We start from the raw sequence: 20,654 nt of genomic DNA on the forward strand, positions 1-20,654 counted from the left end.
TTAATTCTATCCTAATTTTAAGATCTCTTTGAATACTGTAACTTGAGGTATATTGCACTTATGCACAGAACCCAAGAGGTATTACTGCATAAATGGAGAGACTCATGCCCCAGGCAATGCAAATTAACGTAACACAAAGCAGATGAAACGTTCTGACTGCAGAAGGGGTTTAGAGGTTTTCAGTCCAAACAGGGCTACAGAGGTTGCAGCTCCAAGCGCAGGAGAAGAAAGGATGCACTTAAGTTCTGCTGCTCAGCCCAAGGCAGAAGTTTAATTTGTTCAGAGCAGCAATTCTCCAGCCCTCATGTAAGTTGTTGGTCTGAGGTACAGAGTGACAGATCATTGAACACATTTACAAATTAAGCAATTCACTATGCATGAGATTATGAAAGATGAGTCTGACACAAATGTTTAATAAAAATCTACATGTGCCATCAGAGGTAGAGACTGGGCATATTCTAGAGGCCAGTCAATCACAAAGCCAGGATCAGAATCCAAATTTTTCCCCAGAGCAGTAGAGTGTGAAGATCCTAGTTTCTGATTCAGACTTAAATGCATGTCAGTCTAAATAAAATAATCTTGTTCTAATTTAACTGGAGTATTGTGCCCAATGTTATTGCAAAGTTAGTGTCAATCACAGGATGCCTGTCTTTTCCCAGCCAGTGTCCAAGTGCCATTCATTTTGATAACTGTCACACAGCAAACCAGGTCATGTGGAAATCTATAATCACAGACTGGCTTCTGCATCAGCCTGGCTGGACAGGTGATGGTTCTGCCTCAGCTGGGAGCTGATCTCCCACACCCTGTGTCTCACTACCCACTTATGCCAAACTGGGAAACTCGCTCCCTGCTCAGCTCCACCAGTAAGGAATGCACCTGAGTGGGGCCCTCTGCCTAAGCACGGGGATTTCTGACACAGACCTTTGCCTTTCAAGAGTCTTTTGAAGATAATGACACCCAGCCTGTTCCCCACAGTTTCCAAATTTCAATTACATGGCAAATAAAAGACAAGTCGCTTGCAGATAAAAGGAAAACTTACTTGTTAAATAACAGTCCAGACTAAGGGAGACATTGTCAAAAGCAATAATGGCATCAGAGCCTTCTTCCCATGAAGCGGTGATCTGAAACCAGAACCTGCACAAATTGGAAAAAATGGGATTAAATTCTGCTAAAGAACATAAAATTCAGAACTCTTCACAATTAAAGCAGATTTTGAATGGCGAAGAAAAACTTTTCACATATAAAAATATTAAATTGATAGAGAAAGTATTTCACTCCTAACAAAGAATGATCTGAGGAGGGGAACTATATAGTAATATAGGAGGACAGAATTGGAGAATATTGCCCCTCTTTCCTCCAGAAAAACAGCCTGAAGGAAGCAGAAGTGTGTGTATGCATGTTGTCAGAAAACAAAGTCCCGTGGATTCTGGCACAAATGAAAAACCAACCAACCAACCAATCAGACCTCTAAGAGGTTTTATTCTCAGAAGTGATTTACAACCTAAGGTGTTAAGAAAAGTAAGTAGGCAGGGCTCCTGAAGTAATTTGGAGTTCCTAAAAGGAACTGGCAATCAAAGGCTGAACCAATTTTAGAAAGTATTTGGTGTTGATGTGCTCTGTAGGAAGCAAAGAGTGTCTAACAGCCCTGGCAGTCACAAAAGAGAGGAACTGACACTGGGTAGTCCACAGGAAGAGCAGAACTCATTATCTCCTTAGAGAAGCTGAGGAGGTTTGCCTTAAATCACTTCCTGATCTAAGGAAAGCTGGCTTTTGCTGGCAAGTTATGCCACTCTTACATTACCAGAAGAAAAATCACTGTAAATTCACTCTCAGTGATATTAAAAGTCAACAGGAAGAGCAAAAATTACCCACGACCAAATACTTCAAATCTGACGGTACACTGACCACGCATTAATTTCGTGTACTCGTGGATTTAGGTTTTCTCTCAGCTTAGCAAGTTCATGTTCTCTCAATGCATATCTGCCACATAAAATCGTAATACTCTGCTTAGGAAAGAGAAAAATTTCTGAAAGCAGCCAACCATAGCTGAGCAGTCAGATACAATGCTCAGAGGTTGCATCAAGACTATAAAAACATGAAACGATCACATGATGTGGAACAAGCTGCAAGTGAGTATGAAATATTATTTAAACCTCATTCTCTGTTGTATCTTGATGTTTTACACCAGCAGAAGTTAAACCATTCGTGGGTCTCTTTAATACAGATCTATTGCTGGTGCTTCTTGCTCTATATTTTAGAGATAAATGTTCAGTCAGAATGTGAATTCTTGCAAGTGTTTCAGTTCAGACAAGAAAATGATGACAGAACAAGGTATTTTTGAGGAGCACCTCTATTTCTTTCAAAAGGCTTTAGAAATCCTGTCTCTTCCTTGCAGCAAGGATCTAAACACTGGCAGATTTTTTTTTTCTTCTCACAGACTCTAGTCCTTTCTGCATGGCACTGCGTCTAAAATATTTTCTCTCAGCTTTGTGTATGTTATTAGCATTCTTACATTAGTCTTGGTGATTCTACTGTTTTTAAATACTACTTCTCCTTTACCAGCAAGCCACCCTCAAAACCAAAATTCCAGTGAAGCTGCCCTGGTCATGTGCATGTTTACTGTGGGACAGCATATTCCTGTGTTTTGAATGTGGATTTTGACTGAGACACCTGACACTGTCAGCAAATGTAACCAACTTCCATGCTGCTCTCCAACACAGGGCAGCTTTCCAGAGGGGACAGTGAGGTTTGGCAAAAGCTAAATCAGACCCCAGGGATATTTGTGAGGATATTTTGAGGATATGTAGATTGGAGTGTCATTGTTGCCTGCAACTGGTGTTCTTGCTAAGCTACAGCTGGGCACAGAGTCAGAAAAGCTGACACAACCAAAGCAAAAAGTCAAACCAGAAAAAACTCCTATCAGCCTCCAAAAGGTGCAAAGGGTTTAGAACAGACCACAGTCCATCCACAACAGAAAAGATTTCTGTAGTTAAAATGTTCCTCCTTCTTTATTCCTCCTAAAGAAAAGCAACAATGTTCCAACACTGAAATTTCTCACTCCTTGGAGATATGCATTGCACATATGGAGAGACTTCACTAAAACTGACTTTTTGTGTTCTAAAGACATGATCAGCTGCCATGAAAGAGCAGGTGACTGACACAAATAATAGTGGATATGGTGAAGGAAGAGTATCCCTAGCATCAAAGGCAACTCCAAATTACAAGACAAAATTTTCCTTGCTAAATGATCCATCTTTATCAGCTCAAAAGGTGGCAGCTCCATACACACAAGTCTGAATATCACAAAAGCATATTTTTAGCCTTCCCAAATCCATAAAAAGTGCAACTGCAGCCTGATGCTGCCAGCAGTCTCACAGTTCTTAGCTGGGATACCTGAAATCCCTTGTGGGTATGTCTAGGAGGAGAACAGAAGGGAACATATAATCTTTGGATATTAAATTGGCTTCTGATGGAATTGGCTGCCCTCCCCCTGCCTCCCTCCCTCATTTGCTCTACAGCTGATATCCCACAACACTTCAAATGAAATTACAGGCTCTAGCATAAACATAAGCTGTTCAGTTTGAGATACGCCATACAAGACTTAAACAAAAGCTGTTGGACACACGCAGTGGGCTCTGAATCTACTTTTTCCTGCAAGTCACAGTGCCAGCAGCAGAGACAATTGAACTGTGTGTGAAACAGGTCCTAAAGCACCACAGGTCACATTCTGTGTGTGTTATGGAGAACCAGCACCTACCTCAGGCTGTAAAATACAGCAGAAGCTTCTCCTTCCTTGTTGTGTGCTGCTGAAATGCCCAGGAAGAGGCAGGGTGGAACCTGGCTCAGCTGCACGTCTTTCAGACAGCTCTGTGTGAAAGTCACTGCCCTGCACACAGCGACCACTGGTGCTGCATTGAAGGGACCAAGTCTGGTGCATTTGAGCCTCAGCCTACTTCCTCAGGGTGTACACTAAATGCCGTTTGCAGACAGGGACACTTTGATGTGAATTTATGTTTGTAAGGTGTTAAACTGAAGCTGCAAAATTAATTACAAAGACAAATAAGCAATTGCTCTCTGTCAAGCAATTGCAAAGCTTTTCCCTCCTGCAGACTTTAGCTCAGGGAGCATAAGAGACAGATACCTCTGCAAAGACTACAGTGCACCTTCTTTCTGCCTCCAGGCAATGGAGCTCTTCTAAAAATATCTTCAGGCAATTTCCAAAGGTCCATGCCCCAAGGTGTTACGCATTGATGCACTTTTCATGTCGTGCCTCTTCAGTCAATAAAGGGTTGTTCTTATGAGAATTATCAAATGTTCAGTTTCTAAGACCTTGAAGGCATGACACAAACCAGTATTTCTGTTGTTGAAGGGAGTGCCATGTTACATGCCCATATCAGAATGCGATAGGTTGCTTTTTACTTTTATTTACAGTTCATTCAAGCTAAGAGATAGCCTTGCTGATTTCACCTGCAGGAACACCGGGACCAGAACTCTCCACAAGAGAAATTTCCACAAGTTCATCAGGGATGAAAAAAAAAAGACAGAAATGCCTCCAAAATACAAAAATTCTGTGAATGCTGAACACTATTAGGACCATCAGTGCTGCTTGGGTTGCCTATTAATCTTATTTTTTTGCTAACATGAAAGCAATTTCAGTACAAACCTTCTCTTGAGACCAGCATTTCTGCAACAAATAGTTCATCATTTTATCTTCCCTTGTTTAATGCCACTATTAATTTAGAAATGTGATGTCTTTCAAATTCCATTGAAAAAAGATCATCAGTTAACCAACATTTCAATCATTAGCTTTGGTGGTTCTAGCTTAATGGGCTAATTAAGGGAAATTTAATCAAAACTCAAGATGGAAATGTCACACATCAGTGAAATGGAAAAAACCCCACAGACGATCTCATTCCCTTGCTCCCTCTCCTTTATTTTTATTTTTCCCCTTTCCGTTTGATCCCTGAAATCAATGAAATAACTCCCTCTAACTTTGGTGGGAGCTGACACTGAAGCAGCAGCAGCAGCAGTGACTCAGAACAGCCCTGGAGGTGACAATCACCACAAACTGGTGCTTGTGCACAGATCAGAGAGGGGTAACACTGCCTGCACACCCTGCATCTCCACTGGCCCCAGCACAGATGCTGCTCCTCAGCCAGGCACAGACACACCCACTGCAAACACAGATGCTGCAGTGAATGGCCAGGAAAGAATATTCCTGAAGGCACAAATACAGGAGCAGCCAAATTATGGCTGGCATGTTTGCCATGACTTTGTGGCTTAATAAATCCCTGCAACCTCCTCACATGGAAGCCAGATCCTCATCAGATAAGTCACTGTTTGTAAGCTAGATTTCTTCACAGAAATGAAAGTATGGCAACTATGAAACATTTTAATTGGATATTAGAAAAATTACGACTTGAGGAGTGGTGGAAATGACTTCTTAACTCTCTCCTTTTGCCCTACTTCAACCTGGAGCACAGCTACAAAGAGGATTCCTTAGATGTTTGACAACTGGGAAGTACAAGTTACACCCTGCAGAGCTGAGTGCTAGCTGAGCTGTGAAAGCAAAAACATACAAAGGCCTTTTTAAAAGAAATTCTGTTTGAGGTAAACAGGAAATGCTGCACCAGGGGGACACCCCCCCTCCTCCTTTCAATCTCCTCTCTGGGGAACATCAGCTCCTCTGTTTGAAGGATACAAATTTTACATACATTCAAAAACCACCCAAGGGTGACCACTGCTCAAATATTTCAGTCACAGATAAGAAATTACACAAAATGAGCTTTTTTTGGTTTGTAACTTCGGTCCCATCTGTGAAATATCAATCCATATGAACAGTTCTTTGAAAGCATAATTTAACTCAGTTTAATCTGACCAAAACAGGACAACATCAAAGCTTCTGGTCTGTAACCTTTCCCTCTCCTCAGGTTTTTTGAATCTTGGGTTTTATTTCAGTGTGGTCAATATTTGAACTTTGTCACATCACCCTGGGTTTTCTGTTCACCTCTTGATTCTAACAGGAGACTGGCTCTCCCCAAAATATTTGGGGCTTATGAGAGGGAAATGCAGAACTAAAAGTGTGAAGATGTATTTATAGCTATGTTGGTATAGCCTCCATGAGGACACTCTTTTGCTCACATCATCTATCCTTATATCTTCATTGCACAGAAATGTTAGGTTTTGGAGGTATTCTATCTTCTTCTGATGAAAGGGAAATAAAAAACCCATTCTCATTGCATTGAAGACCTCTACAAGCTGATTTTGTGCAAATTTCACAGCTCCCTCCCTTCAGTAACTACTCTGAATTTCACCTAAATATTATCCCTGGCTCATATAGACAGCTCAGGTTTTCATTATCTAGACTCAGGCAGCTGCCTTCATGCCATTATTTTAGAAAGCTTCATAATCATAATTTTTTTTCTTTTGATCATAAAAGACAGGGATTATTAACCAAGATTGAACATTAATCTCCTCTGTACTCAATCCCCCATGCAGTGACACGAACACAGCGTGTCTGTACGTACAAATCTCATTTCATAACTGGTAATGTTTTGCCTCTGATGGAGATGATTTCTCTCCCTACCTAGCTAAAATAATTACAGCTGAACCTGCTTGAGACCGAGGTATTCACAGAATGGAGAAATTTCGGGTCACTAACCCTTATTACGTTCAGGTTCCCATTAACTTCTCTGTTACAAATGATGCATTGTTAGCTCACTTCACAAAGGAATACTCACTATTTGGGATAAAAGACACATTCAGAGGAAATAAGATTATTTGGAGAAATATAAGCATATTAACAAAACTCAGTTACAGTGACAGAATTGCCATGCAGGAAGTTACTTAATAGCTAGTAATAAAGACTGAGATTCAAAGGTGTGATTAAAGACAACTATGCGTGTACAAAATCTGTCACAGGTACTCTGCACACACTGTCACCAAAACCCCCTTCTCAGATGCACAGAACAACATTTTTAGAATAACTCTTTCAGGAGGAGGTCAGTCATAGACAGCCATAATTAATGCCAGAGAGCAAAAGAGCAGTGATCTGGTTGTTATGGTCTCACTGCTTTTAACAAAGTAGTGTGTGGCCACCTCAGGGAAGCACAGCCTGGGCTTGTAGGGTGGATGTAAGACAGACTGAGGAGATCTGGGTGCAGATGTGACCAATTAATATGAATTCACAGAATATTCTGTGAATTCATATATATGTGTTAATGTGTAGGCAGATACATGACTAGCTTGTGTGTAGGGTCCCTGTTTCTTCTTGGAGAATGGGAAAAAAATTAGGAATAACATGAGATAAATAGGCACCTGGGTCAAAAATATTGCCAAGAACCTTCCTTTTCCTTTTCTTTGCAAATGGGAAACATGACACTCAGAAACTTATAAATAAAGTCTGAAAGGAGTGAGAGGGAAAGACAGAGCAATGCAAGAAAAATTACTGGACAAGAAGAGTGCTTAGCCACAGCTGGTGGAGATACAGGGGTATGAGATGAGACCATTTCTTTTCACTGCTGCAATGAGTGAGAAGCTCCCCAGGTGCTGCCATTGAGACCAGAGCTGCTGAAGGAGCCAGACAGAACAGACAATCTCACTCCCACAGACTGAAAGGGAATCCCACATGGATATGGAAATCAAAACCTAATGAGAGCCAGTGTAGTTTGTAAAAACCCAGCAAGTCAGCAAAACTGGTATAGGTAATGAAGCCAGTTAAAACAAAATAGAAAGTGCAGTTGCTGGGACATGAATTCTGACTTGTTGAAACAGAATATGACCCTCTGAGGTAACTGCTGTCTGTAGGTCTTCCTGCTTTCTTCTTCAGGAAGCTCTCATCCTTCCCCAGCCTTCCAGGTAAGTCACCTTACTGATCCCTTCCAACATAATAAAATTCTCAATCTGTGTTCAAGAGAAGGTCATCAGCAAGAAAATAATTTTGAAGCTCTCTGAGCACTGTGGGACCAAAAGAAAATTGGTTTTTCACTTTCTGGACATGCTTCCCTGCTAGAAGCACATAACCTGGTCTTGCTATCAGTGACAAGGCAAATGGTGCTGCTATTCATGACTGAAAATTTAATTTCTAGGAACCTCAAGTAAATGCCTCTTATTCCTTCTTCCATCTGGCCGCTACTCATAAAGACTGGCTAAAAATTTAGATGTTGTAAAGTTGAACTTAAGAAGAAAGGAAACCAAAGAAAGCTTTCTAACCAGTAAACACATTTAAATTCTTTTTATATTTCCACACAGTCTTCTTCTGTCATGAGACTGCATTGAGGTGGGAAGGTTACTATTAATATTAGCTATTTTTACCAGATTCCCCTTACAGAGGTTACGGTGAAATCTCTTACAAGCAAAGGACAGGGTTAGTAGAGAATAGAGGCAGTAAAGTGCGGAGCTGGGCTGGGCTGGCTCACATGGAATCTACTTGCAGGCAACTTCAGCCAGCTTGTAGAAGAACCCAGACAACTTTTAGTCTATGTGCTGCTCCACATGGCTAGCCTCAGCTTCAACAAGGGAGCAAAAATCAAAGAGATTTAGAATTTGTTTCTTAAAGCATTGATTTTCCAGTCAGGCTTCAGCCTATTAGAGTTAATCCTTTTCCACCTCTCACACTCCATAGCAAACAGTTGCTAAGTGTTGGTGATAACGAGCACCGGCCTAGAGCAAACTCCAGAGAATCACTTAGTTACATGGGATTGTATTTTACCTATGTGCTGTACCTTGGCCACACTGTTTAACTAACAGAATGTCTAATTATTAGCTACACAAATCACTCATCTTCAATTACATCAGGCTTCTGTTTGCTCTTGCTGTCACATTCCCACAACATTATCATTACTAAAATTTAAATGCACATGTACTAACTACAAGGAAATATATGTAAAAAAGCAAGCCCAAACTACTGGCTAAAAATAGTTTTCAAGACTGTTTCCTACTTGCATTTATATGAAGTTAAAAAAGAACAATCCTTGACAGGCTCATCACTTTTCACTGGAAAACAAATACTAATTTTCCACCAAGTCAAACAATCTTTCAATAAGGTGGTTCCTACTCTACTCTCAATCCAAATGTTGTAGTATTTCACTAATGTGTAAATTCCAGTAAGTACAAATAACCATTTCTCTAGCTTTCACTAATCTGTGCAGATTATTTGATTTGCAGATAATGCATCCTTTAGAGAGAGGTAAGTGGCTCTACAGGGGATAACAAATCACAGCAAGGATTCATGCTGAGTATATCTCACTGGCGACTTAAAATACAGCACCTCTGGAGGTGCTGCCTTTTGCCTCTGGTAGGCACAACCTGTTCATCCAACAGATTAGGGAGCTCTTGCCCACAACTGGCTTCTTTAGTTGCAGCTGCTTTGATGGCACATCCTTGACCAGGCCCTTGGCCCTTCCTCCCCCATGCACAGAGGACAGCCAGCATTTGGAACTGGGTTACAGCTCTGTTCATCAACTCTGTTGATCAACACAACACATGAGCTCTCAGGACTGCTCTGCTAACATCTGCCAGAGCAAAAGCAGGTAGATAACTTGAGGAAGATGTAAAGTGCCAGCACTTCAGCTTCTTTCAAGTCCATGCAGGTAAGACCTCACACAGGATGAAATTGTGATTGCATGTGGCCAAGGCTGCCCAGGCTAACACAAATCTACCATCCCTCAGTCACGATTTTACTTCTTTGTCTTACTCCTCCCTCTTTTCTGTTATTGCCAATTCACCTGAAATGTTCTAGCTGTGATTTTCTGCCAAAGTGTAATTTCTCCCAACAGCCTGAGGGATATCAAACATTTAAGAAATGTCTGTTTCTAAAGATAGAGCTGATCTAATTTCTTGGAAGTCTTCCTAATGATTCTTTGAAGTGCTGTAAGCCAAACATGGAAATTATGGCTAAGCAGCTTTTAAACAAGCATGGTTTTGAGCCGTTTTAGACCGTATTATCTTGTTATTAATAACACTTTCCATTCAGTTTCCCAGTCACAATGGAATGTGCTTTAAATTTGTGTGAAACTGGTACCCTGGTGTGCTTTACTCAAGAGCTTTACTTCTTTGAGGTGATTTAAACTTTCAGCTCCTCCTGTAGGAATATCTGCAACATCATGGCTCTAACACAGACCCTCACAGCTTCTGACACAGGAACCACTTAGAAAAAGACAGACACAGCAAGCTTTCAGCAGCAACAGCACTCAGTTCAATTAACTACTTCTTACAGTTCAATAAAACTGTTATTTATCTCCATTTATACACTGGAGTTTCACCAGTATCAGTTTGGTGTACACTTCCATATAATTCCTTCCTAATTTGTACAGCAGTCCAGATTTCCTAAGAAACAGGTTCTGAGGTAGTAAGAAAGATGCTTGCAGTATTTCCAAGTCTCACAGGAGGCTTCTTTCTTCCCAGGAAGGATTGGTTTCAAATTAAATCAATCTTAGAAGAAAAATTCATGAAAATAGTGCAGTTTTTGTGAATAGATAAGGCCAAAAACTTTTCAAGAGACACCAAAAATTCAAAGTTTTCCTTGCTTATGTCTGAACCTCCAACAAACTTCCTTCCTTCAGGGAAGCCATCTGTCTTTCTCTGTAAGCAAGGGGGAAGTAAGCGTGTCAGCACCTTATACATAACAGTCAGCACTGTGTTATCAGCTGAATCCATGATTTCTCATGAAGCACCGCTAGCCTGACTCCTAAGATCAAAGTGTTGTCTGCCTGACTGTGCAGGCAGAGAGAATTTAAAGGAAAGCAATAGTATAAGGGTACAAAATAATTCAGGTACAAAACATTCCCCTGGCAACACTAGGAAATAAATCACATAAATAATAATGGCAAAATAAACCATTCTTCAAAGGAAACACAGCTGAAGGGAATGAAGCAACCAGGTATTTTTACAAATGGTGCTTTACCAGTGACTGCACAATAAGCTTAATGCTGGCATTTTTAAAATCTTTGACGCACACATATTAATTATACATTCAGGACCAAAGCATTGGCAGTGTCCTTGTTGAATTTGCAGCCTATGTGCATCCCCAAGTGCCAGGAAGATAAAAGACATATTCATATAATGTTTGTTCAAAGTTCTGAGAAGGCAAACTACCCCTTAACGAAATCCATTATTTCTAGGGCACAGGTTTCCAAAAAGACAAGGGACACCAGTGCTGTTGACACAGATGGTAGATGCATCTTGCAGCCTAAGGGCCAGGGCAGCAGGAGGTGAAGTATGTCTGTGCCTTCTCTAGAAACATCACACCTTAAAAGTAAACAATGAAAGAGAGTATTCCCTTAAAGACAACTGGCAAGAAACAGCTAAAACAACACTCTGAATAAACATATGCTGCCAGATAAACATTCTATGCTTAAAGCCAGAATAAAGCCGTGACTGGCACAGCCCATTATCAAGGTGAGGTTCTGCTACAGCTAAGACAAAGGATGATCCATCAGATGGATTCTTGTCTGATTTTGCAGCAGGCTCTTTTCCCACCTCTTCATCCTCAGATCTAGACACACTAAACACCAGGGGATTTGCTATCCAGAAAAAAAATATCAGCTATGGAGCTCACGTCCAACTCTAGCAAACAACGAGGGAGCCCCAAATGTGTGACATAGGACAGTATGCAAAGAGAGTGGTTCCCAGTCAATGAAATAGAGACACAGAAGTTTAAGCACCTTTCTGTAGACTACCCATGGAATCAGTATTTGAACCTAAACGTTGATTTGGGAGTTGCAAAATTGTGTGCTTTGCCCAAAATACTCAGTTATTATCGTCTGCTTCTAACAGAAGATGCCTCACAAAGAACAAGGCATTTCTGCTTGAGGGAACAGCTTCCAGGAGCAATGCTGGCCATTTTCATCAGTGGGTAGCTAGTGCTGACAGGACTGATCATCATGCAGCAGAATGAGGAGAAGACTCATACCTATCCAGTATCTCTGGGAGAGATAAGGTCATCCACTGCCATATTCCCAATCCTTCGCTGTTCTCAGAATGCCAAAACGTCCAGCTCTGCTCCCTTCCCGTCTTGTTGTCCACCAGCACCAGGGACACATTTCCCAGCAGGACACCGTGGATGAGCCATGACATTCGTAGCTGGAAGAAACAGAACATATGAGATAAAACATCACAAACATCATTCAAAAGTTAACAAAGTTATTAGCTCCTCTTTCCTTGCTTTCCAATCACCAAAAAAATTGATTCTCCCATCCTTATGTAATCCCTTTAGGAAACTCCACAGATGTGGAAACCTGTAATACCTTTACATGCTGTTAAACATTGAAACTACTGGCCTCTTTTGTTTTCTCTTTGTAGAGTTGAGTCTAAACAGACTGTTTTAGCTTTCACATATGTGTCTAATTTTACAGGGCTAAGATTATACCTCTATTTTGAGCAGTACAAAGACTACACTCTCCTAAGATGCCATCTAAGAGATTCAAGTTAAGACTAACAACTTATTCAGTAATAAATTTTTATATTCCAGCAGCAGTAGAAGCAAAAAACACAGGGAGAAGAATGCAATAAGCAGGCATCACTAGTAATCACATCCTGATCCCCCAGATACTCTTTTCAAAAATCGGTTTTTACTTTCTATCCAAGTTTCTACAGATTTTTCAATTAAAGTTCAGTAATAATTTGGTGGGTTTTTTATTAATTAAAATACTTCAGGGAACCATTTTTCTAACATTTCTGTTATGATAATGTAATTTAATCCTTTTCTATGTGTTTATCCCTGTATGTAAAATTATTTCATGTAGTTTTCTCATTTTATGACTTTCTCTCTCTCATTGTATAAAAAGAAAAACAATTCCTTCCACATCAGGCTAGCTTTCCAATCCATAGTATATGAACACAGTCTTATTTTCTTGCAAAAAAGAAGAGCACAAGTAAAACACCCATATCCATATGCATTCTATTCAGGAGCTGGGTTTCATCTCAATTACCAGTAGAAGTGAGAATGCTGAAGGAATGAGTTTATTAAAGCTACATTAACGATGGATGTTTTGGATACAAGGAAGTGTTCAGCACAGTATCCAGTGTCCATACATATTAAGTAAAGCACTCTATTTTTTAGCACTTCAAAGCCACCACCAAAGTCAGGAGGCTCGGAATTCAGTTTGTATTTTACGAAGGAACACCTGATAAAATTACTTCCTTGCTTTGATAGCACAGAACATCCATATTCATTTCTCAGCATAAAACAAAACTGCTAAATTTTGCTTGCTTTTCCTATGTCATGGTGTAAGTTTGTTCTGGCAGCCAAATCAGATGTAGGCATCAAAGTGACAGAAGTGTTGCTATTATTCCTAGTTTATGATCACCATTTTGGAGTGGGTGGAACAAAATCCTGGATATCCATTGTATTAATTATCAGTTCTGAATCTGAGTAAACACTACAGTTCATCTGCCTGTCTCCAAAGCTACAAAGAAAGAAGCTACTTTATACTGCAAAACTGTGACAGAGACTGAATAATCTAGATGGGGTCCTTCTCTCTCGCCAGTCCAAAAATCACTGGACTTGTCTGGAATCCATTGTGCTGTATGACCCAAGGATTGATAAATGTACAAACATATATGCCAGTTTGTGTCTGTGAAAGCATTTTGTTACATTATTTTGGCCACACATCCTAAATTGATGTGTAAGATTTTGAGTGGTCCAGCAAACCATCGCAGGTGCCCACAGCACTTCTGGGGACAAGCTGGTCAAGTCTGGACTCTGGTCAAGTCTAACTTCCAGCTCACTCCCACCACAGTTCTGGGCAAGGATTCATGGAGTCCCATGGCTATTTCCACAGTGTCAGGCAGTGGAAACCACTGCATCAAGTGTGAGGATTTTTGCCTCCCAGATACCAGAGAGAAAAAGCAGACTGGAGCAGGATGGCCAGGAAGTATTTCAGATTCACAACAGGATAGCCATGGAGGCAACAGAGGAGGGCTGAGTTCACACCCAGCAACCAGAAGAAACACTGGTGAGAGAGGCTGCTGACAAATGCTCATGGTATATGAGGCTAATGCCTTCAAACTTGGTGTCTGCATGGCTGCTCCTAACAGGTGACAGCCAAGATGTAAGAACTTGTTGGGTATTCTATATTTTCAATTGCCTACAAAGTGAGGCATTTTTTAATGTGAATTTAAAGTGAAAATTTATACCTTTCAGACCCAATAAATTAATTTTCCTTGAGGAAACTGATCAGAACTTAATTATTTGTTTTAATAAGTTTGGAATGCCAGTGGATATTTAAAACCCTCCACTTACACCAGAGAAAGCAACACCTCTTACTGAGACTCCACATGTCCACTTTTAGGACCCAAGTGCCAACTCCCCGTACAACACACTATGTGACATTTTTAATACAGGTGAGTTGGAGCAACTTCACTGTGCTGTTTTGGTAGTTTAAAATTTAAGAGGTAAAGCAGAAGAGCAGAAGCTTCAGAAAGCTTCTAGGCAGAAGCTTGCATACCTCTGTCTCTTCTGGAGACCTGCCAGAAGGTAAGAGGCAACATGTACATGGTCAGGAGTGAGGGAAGAGCGAGCCTTTGATAGCTGTTAACGTAACACTAGAGCAAAAGCTGAAGCAATTGATGAATTGGAATGAATGCCTTTGCACACATGTCAGCTGTTTGAAGGAAAGAAGTAGCTGGCAATAGATGTGGGAGATCAGCTCATTGGCAAAGTGCAATATGCAAGCTCTAATGAACTGGCTCTGAGTGAATCGACTGGCACTGTGTCCAAATGGGCATTTTTGGCTGTGATTTCCATGGTTTCAAAGCTTCACAGCAGGGCAGGCCAGGTCTTTTCACACCTGCTGAAGTGAACCAGAGCAGATGATGAGCTGGATACCATAGTAAAGCCTTCTGAATGGGGCTGGCATTCATTCTGTAGAATACAGCATCAATGATGGCAGATGGCACTACATACACAGCGCGCCCTGCAAGCAGAGCAGTGGCACATTTGGAAAAATCTAAATCTGGGCTGTTGGTGGAATACCCCAACATTATGCATCAAACATCTCCCTCTGTGTTAAACTAGCAGCACAATATTCAGAAGCTAGAAACATCACTGAGAAATTAATTAAGCATAGAAGGTAGGCAGTGGCTCAATGGCACCTTGCTTTCTGGCTTTGGAACCCAACAGAGCTGCTGATCAGCTGTTCACATGCAAACCCACTGACTCAGTAAATGAAATGGTCTAAATTGATCTGGGGAAAATTAACAGGAGGGAGAGCCCATGGTAAATACACAGCATATTGAGGCAAAACTCAGGTCAGATGGCTACATGTACTATACTGCAAACACCATCTGGAAAGATGCCTTCTGAGAATCCCCTTAGCCTCTGAATAGGTGGGGTTTCTGAAATGACAAACAGGAGACTCAACTCATCCCAGAAAGAAAAAAACCCTAAAAACCAAATCCTTATCAATAACAACAGGGCTTGGCAGGTGAAGAAAAACAAGGAAGGTAGATTTTCCAGCACAAGCTGCATAATTTCAAGACCACTTGAGAATTGAGACTTCCATTCTACATCCTTATGCAAAAAAAAGAGAAATAAAATACTAAGAACCTTCTGGGTGAAGTTTGAACTTGCTGACACCTGTGAATCTACTTTAATGGCTAGAAACATTCCAGCACAAACTATCTCTGAGATGCCTGACTGAGGACCAATGACACACACTTGCAGCAGCATAAATAAAACATTCTGCAGTGACACTCTGGAGAGCTGCTGTTTCTTTTTCCTCCCTTTCTGCATGGCAGTGATGCTGACTATTAGTATTATGGTCCTACCTGGCAGGAATAGATATTTGGCCATCTTTAACACAAGTGAAAAAAAGAACTGGAAAAGAAAATCATAACTTCAAACAGTGCTTGGAGTAAAGTATGTTTAAGAAGACAGAGAAGAGTCTACAGGCATTTTCCTCCCAAGGAACTGCAGTAGCTGGATCTCACTGGTGGCTCTCTGGCCAGCAACACCTCAACTCTGGTCCACAGGTTTTCATCTCGTGAGACAGCACATTACTTAATTCTGATGCCCCCAAGTCCTTGCTCCCTCCCATCCATGATGCATGCTCAAAGGAATTTTTCAAAATTTGCCTGACAAGGAACAGTGGATTCTTGAAATGTAGACATTTAGTCTCCTAAAAACCACTGCTGTTTCCTTGGGTCTTCTTTACTGGAAGGGAAAGAGTAGAAATTGTTTTCAGCTGTGAATGCACTGACCCACTAAATGTAGGTAAGGTATTAAAGGAGCTTGGAAAACATCTCACTGTTGAGGAGAAACTGAAGCTGCAAGTTGGAATATGATTTGCACAGTATTAGGCAATGCTGCAGACAACTTTGCCAAGTCTCAGCAAGCTTTGTACATGAATATGAGCTACCTTTGACATGTGAAGTTTATCATACTGACGATATTTTTTTTCTTACTAGAAATGAGAAATGGTTGCATACAACAGTACAAGCAAAGACATCTATTACCACTGTTCAGCAATTCAGGCTTGGACTCTTATGAATAATAAAGAGGATCAAAAGGTCTTGTTCCTGGTTTTTGGCCAGATCTACAACAATGCATGATAAAGACTCTTGTAGTCTGCAGACACTTCTGCTTTAGATGAAGACTCAGGTGTGAAAGCAAAAACCTTTTGTAAATGATAGAATTTTAATTAACTGATCTGATTATGTAGCTTTAAAATACCTAGGCAGACAAGAGAAGCTCATGCTTTATATTAACAGAGTCTCCCACTATTTATTCTCACATTATTTCTTACTGTCAGAAAAAAGACCAAGAGAAAAATAAAAGCAACAACAAAAGAGAAAGTGTTCAGAATTTTGCTGTCAGAGGACTGTGGAATGACCAGCATTCAAGAGATTTCAGATGCTATAGACCCTCTGATCCAACGACACAAAAGCCAGGTGGGAAAGGGAGCAAGAGAAGACAGGTAACAGTAAATAAGCTGTGCAGTTTTTAAAAACAAGGTTTTAAAATAAAAAAGTATGCTAAGAATATTCTGTCAAATAAAGGACATGAAGGGCTGAGCTAGAGGCATATCTATGTTGCATTTTTCATGCTCGTAAATTTTCAGTGTCAATGTTATTACCATGTAGGCGTCTAAGTTATTTAAAGCTCAAGGAGTAGAGGAGAAAAAGAGACACACTCTGCAGGTGTAAGCATGGGGCTCAGAATGCACTCAAGGAATGATTTATGTTATTGACTTACATGCCTTGAAAAAAATGCAACACTTCTGCATAGAAAAGAGAACTGAATTAATAAACAGAGAGGATGAAAACATCTTTATATCTGTAAACCTGACTGAAAAGGCAAACTTCAACGATACTGTTCTACATCAACATGTTAAATTTATTTTTGAGAGAGAGTACATTTGCATTCAAAAAAATAATTTCAGGTGTTAACGAAATCTGGCCCAGTTTAGTACTGCCTTACATAATGGTGGCTTTTAAGAAACAGCTAGTTGAAATGTCCAAATACCATCACAAAAATATTTTCATTATTTTAAACACAGCCAACAGCACAAAGCACATTTACTACCACACAAATCTGTTTGTATTGTTTTCCAGCACAACTATACCCTTTAAAATGTTTGACCCAGGGCCTACCAGGAAAATGAAACAATCTGGTTCCTAATCACAAAGCAGTCCCTCTTGCAGAGTCACCTTACTCTATGGAGGCGCATGCAATAACAATTCAGGCTAATTTCAAATTCACCCCCACGCAGGAACAGCAGCTCTGCTGCTCCTCTCCTTCTCTCTGACAGCCCACACCAAAGCTGCAGCTCGGCTTTACTTATCAGGCATGGCACTGAGATTCTGTCACAGATTCCCTTGAGCTGAGCAAAGCACAACCTTTCTCAAAATTTGCTCATGTTTCTGGAGTGACTTCCAAGCAGAAGGAGTAGTGACAACCCACCACAAAATGAAATCTTGCAGGATAGATGCAAGATTGCAGCCCAGGCAGGTACAACTGTACCAGCCTCTCGCATGTCTTTATGAGAGAAAGCCAAGCACTTTGGGAAGAAACAGGCATGTTTTTTATGATCTACAGGTACCACAACATCCCTCAAGGCCTGAGGATGCAGACATCAGGGAACATCTCTAAAAAATGGAAGGAGAAGCAAATCAGCACATGTGACTGCCCCTGCACAGCAATAATGCTGGGCTGAGGGAGATGGGATTGCCTTCTTGTCTTAGACATGGGGGGTCAGAACTGAGTCTCCAGCTTCCACACAAAGGTGAGTAATCCCTGGGCACCTGCAACACGTCTGGCAGCTCTCTGACTTCTTTGTGAAGTACTGAGAAGTAGGTGGCCCTGATAGTTTGGAAACTGTGCACACCTAGGAGCTATCAACTGTGGCAAAGCAATTATTTTTGCCATGGGTGGTGTCTGAGATGACAGCTCTTCCCTTGGATTTAATTGCAATGTGGTTTCCTAGGTTCCCAAACACCAGTACAGCTTCTAACGACATGCATATGGATTTCTTCTCCAAAAGGAGGAAATGCCTATCCATCCCATGCTCCTCTTTGCCCTGTCAGCCTTGTACATGCCAGTTGATTGCCACTCAGAGGAGGGGAATCTCAGTAGGGAGAAGGGGGCAAATAATGCTGTGCTTCACTGCTTGAGCTCTAAAAACTCTGCCTTTCAATCAGGCCACTGTTTGGCTTAATTCTTTGCACTTCACATGCATTCCTATGCTCAATTACACGTGCTTTGCTTCCAGTGAACTTTTACATGTGGGTTAAAAGGTTTTCACTCTTGATTACTGTGACTGTTTAGTTCCAGAAGTATTTCCTGAGCTTTTTGTTGCATCTCCCCTCTCTGGCTACTTCAGGGTAATAGAGCATCACTTCACAGACTATGGGAACCACTTCCTGCATTCACCCAAGATTTAGTAGAAGTGCCACAGTCTCCCTCTTCCATACAGAGTGGGTTTTAAACACAGACTTAAAGGGGTCAACAAGCAAAGGGCTCTACTGAAAGTGCAACATGAAAAAGATAACAAAGGCTGTCTGGACTGCAAGCAAGAGAGATTCTTTGAAGCCAGGATACTCCAGCCAAGATTTAATAAAACAACAAAAGGAAAGAGAAAAACTAACTGAACCAAGAAAAAAGGGCAGCATCACAAACCCATTGCTCTGACCTGCCAAAAGCACTGAAGAACAAAGAAAATGAAAATATAAGGCTGCTCAAAACAAACAGGAATGAAGTGCAATACAAAGCTATACACAAAGTGCAAGGCACATTAGGGCCAATCCCAAAAGTGTGGGAAAAGTACAGGCTGTGTTTATCTCAGTATCTCCTGTGTGCATTTTTATCCTTTCCCCATCTTTTGATGCATGTGGGCAGTGCAGAGTGGGTGAGGCTGATGTTTCCCTTCCTGAGCCAACAAGGAGCCTCCTGCAGGGCATGGCGAGGACAGACAGCCCTCTGTGCTCCTGGGGACTGTGCTCCTGGAGCTCAGGCTGCAGGGAGCACAAAGACGGGGTGTCACAGCAGTCCTGCACACAGTGACAGCTCATTTGCCAAGCTCACCCATGCTGTGGTGTCTCCAAGTGCTAACACCAAGACCACTGCATACAGCTGCCCAGAACCTCAGCAGGGAAGGTCTTGGGACCAGGCTGCTCACTCTCCTCCTTTTCCAGTCTGCCACAGTGTAAGATTACACAGCCAGGCTCAGGGAGATAAAACAAGCTCGAAGCATTAGAAGCCCTTTGTGGCTGGTACCCACTGTGGACTGCTTGGTTGTTTCCTTATCAGCTTTGAGTCCTGCTTTCATGGACGTCTTGGCCAAACCCCAGAGTCCTCCAGCCTGGTAAACAGCACTGTGGCAGGTAATGTTCCTCATGCTGAGGCTGAAGTAATTAATTCCTATGAACACCTCAGGCTAAAAATCAGGGTGCCAGCTTCTGCTGTGGTTGGTGTGATTGGTCTAACATGACTGGATAAAAGAAAATTAGGGAATAAGGGGGAGAAATAATAACTTCATTGAACAGCAGGTGCCCCAGAGCTTCCATGTAGCAGAGGAGAAGAGAGGGGAGTCAAAATTACCAAATTGGGGATGTTTGCTGATCTCCTTGTTGCTTGCAGAAGAGCAAGCAGATATCTGAAGGATCAGAGAGATGGATCAAATACAAGAGGAAGGACAGATTTCTGGCTGGATCTGATTATGGAAGAATAAATGGGTCTAATTCACACATATCCTTGCTGAGATCCTTTTGCAACATGGATTTTGGGTATTTTCTGTGGGATTTCAGCTGCCAGAGAATCTGTCCCAGCTGTGACATGCCAGGTAAAGTTGTCAGCAGTGACAGGTAAAAGAAAACTCATCTTTTAGTGCCTGAACTTGAGCCAGTTCAATCACAAAGTGGTTGAGGGTGAATAAATGCAGGAGAGCATTACAGTATTTTCACAACCTCTTTTCTGACTATAATTTCACTATTAGGAAGTTTGTTGGCACCTATTGGAGGAATAAGTGCGTAGGGAGGCATATCTCCTTTCTCCTCTTCTGTTGTGTTGAGAAGTAGAATTAAATTATTCTCTGCACAGACAGATTGTTCCAGTAAAATAGAATTTGAAGCCACCAGGGATCCACTGAGAAGGGATGCTTTTACACTATATGAAAAGGCAAGAGACAAAACCCTTGCCAGAACTCCTTCACTCTTTA

General features: G+C 41.2%; 1 protein-coding gene across 1 annotated transcript in view; it reads right to left on the reverse strand.

Annotated features, from left to right (window-relative positions):
• The window catches only part of ALK (ALK receptor tyrosine kinase), a 226,155-nt gene that overhangs the window by 47,376 nt on the left and 158,125 nt on the right, over nt 1-20,654 (reverse strand). Inside the window, exons 8-9 of the mRNA XM_039707697.1 lie at nt 11,912-12,081; nt 1,040-1,134 (exon numbers count right to left, since the gene is read on the reverse strand). Of these exons, the coding sequence (XP_039563631.1) occupies nt 1,040-1,134; nt 11,912-12,081 (265 nt within the window). The remainder of the gene's footprint in view (nt 1-1,039; nt 1,135-11,911; nt 12,082-20,654) is intronic.

Source organism: Passer montanus, unplaced genomic scaffold (assembly GCF_014805655.1).
Source record: "Passer montanus isolate IOZ18808 unplaced genomic scaffold, ASM1480565v1 scaffold2, whole genome shotgun sequence".
Classification (NCBI taxonomy): Eukaryota; Metazoa; Chordata; class Aves; order Passeriformes; family Passeridae; genus Passer; species Passer montanus.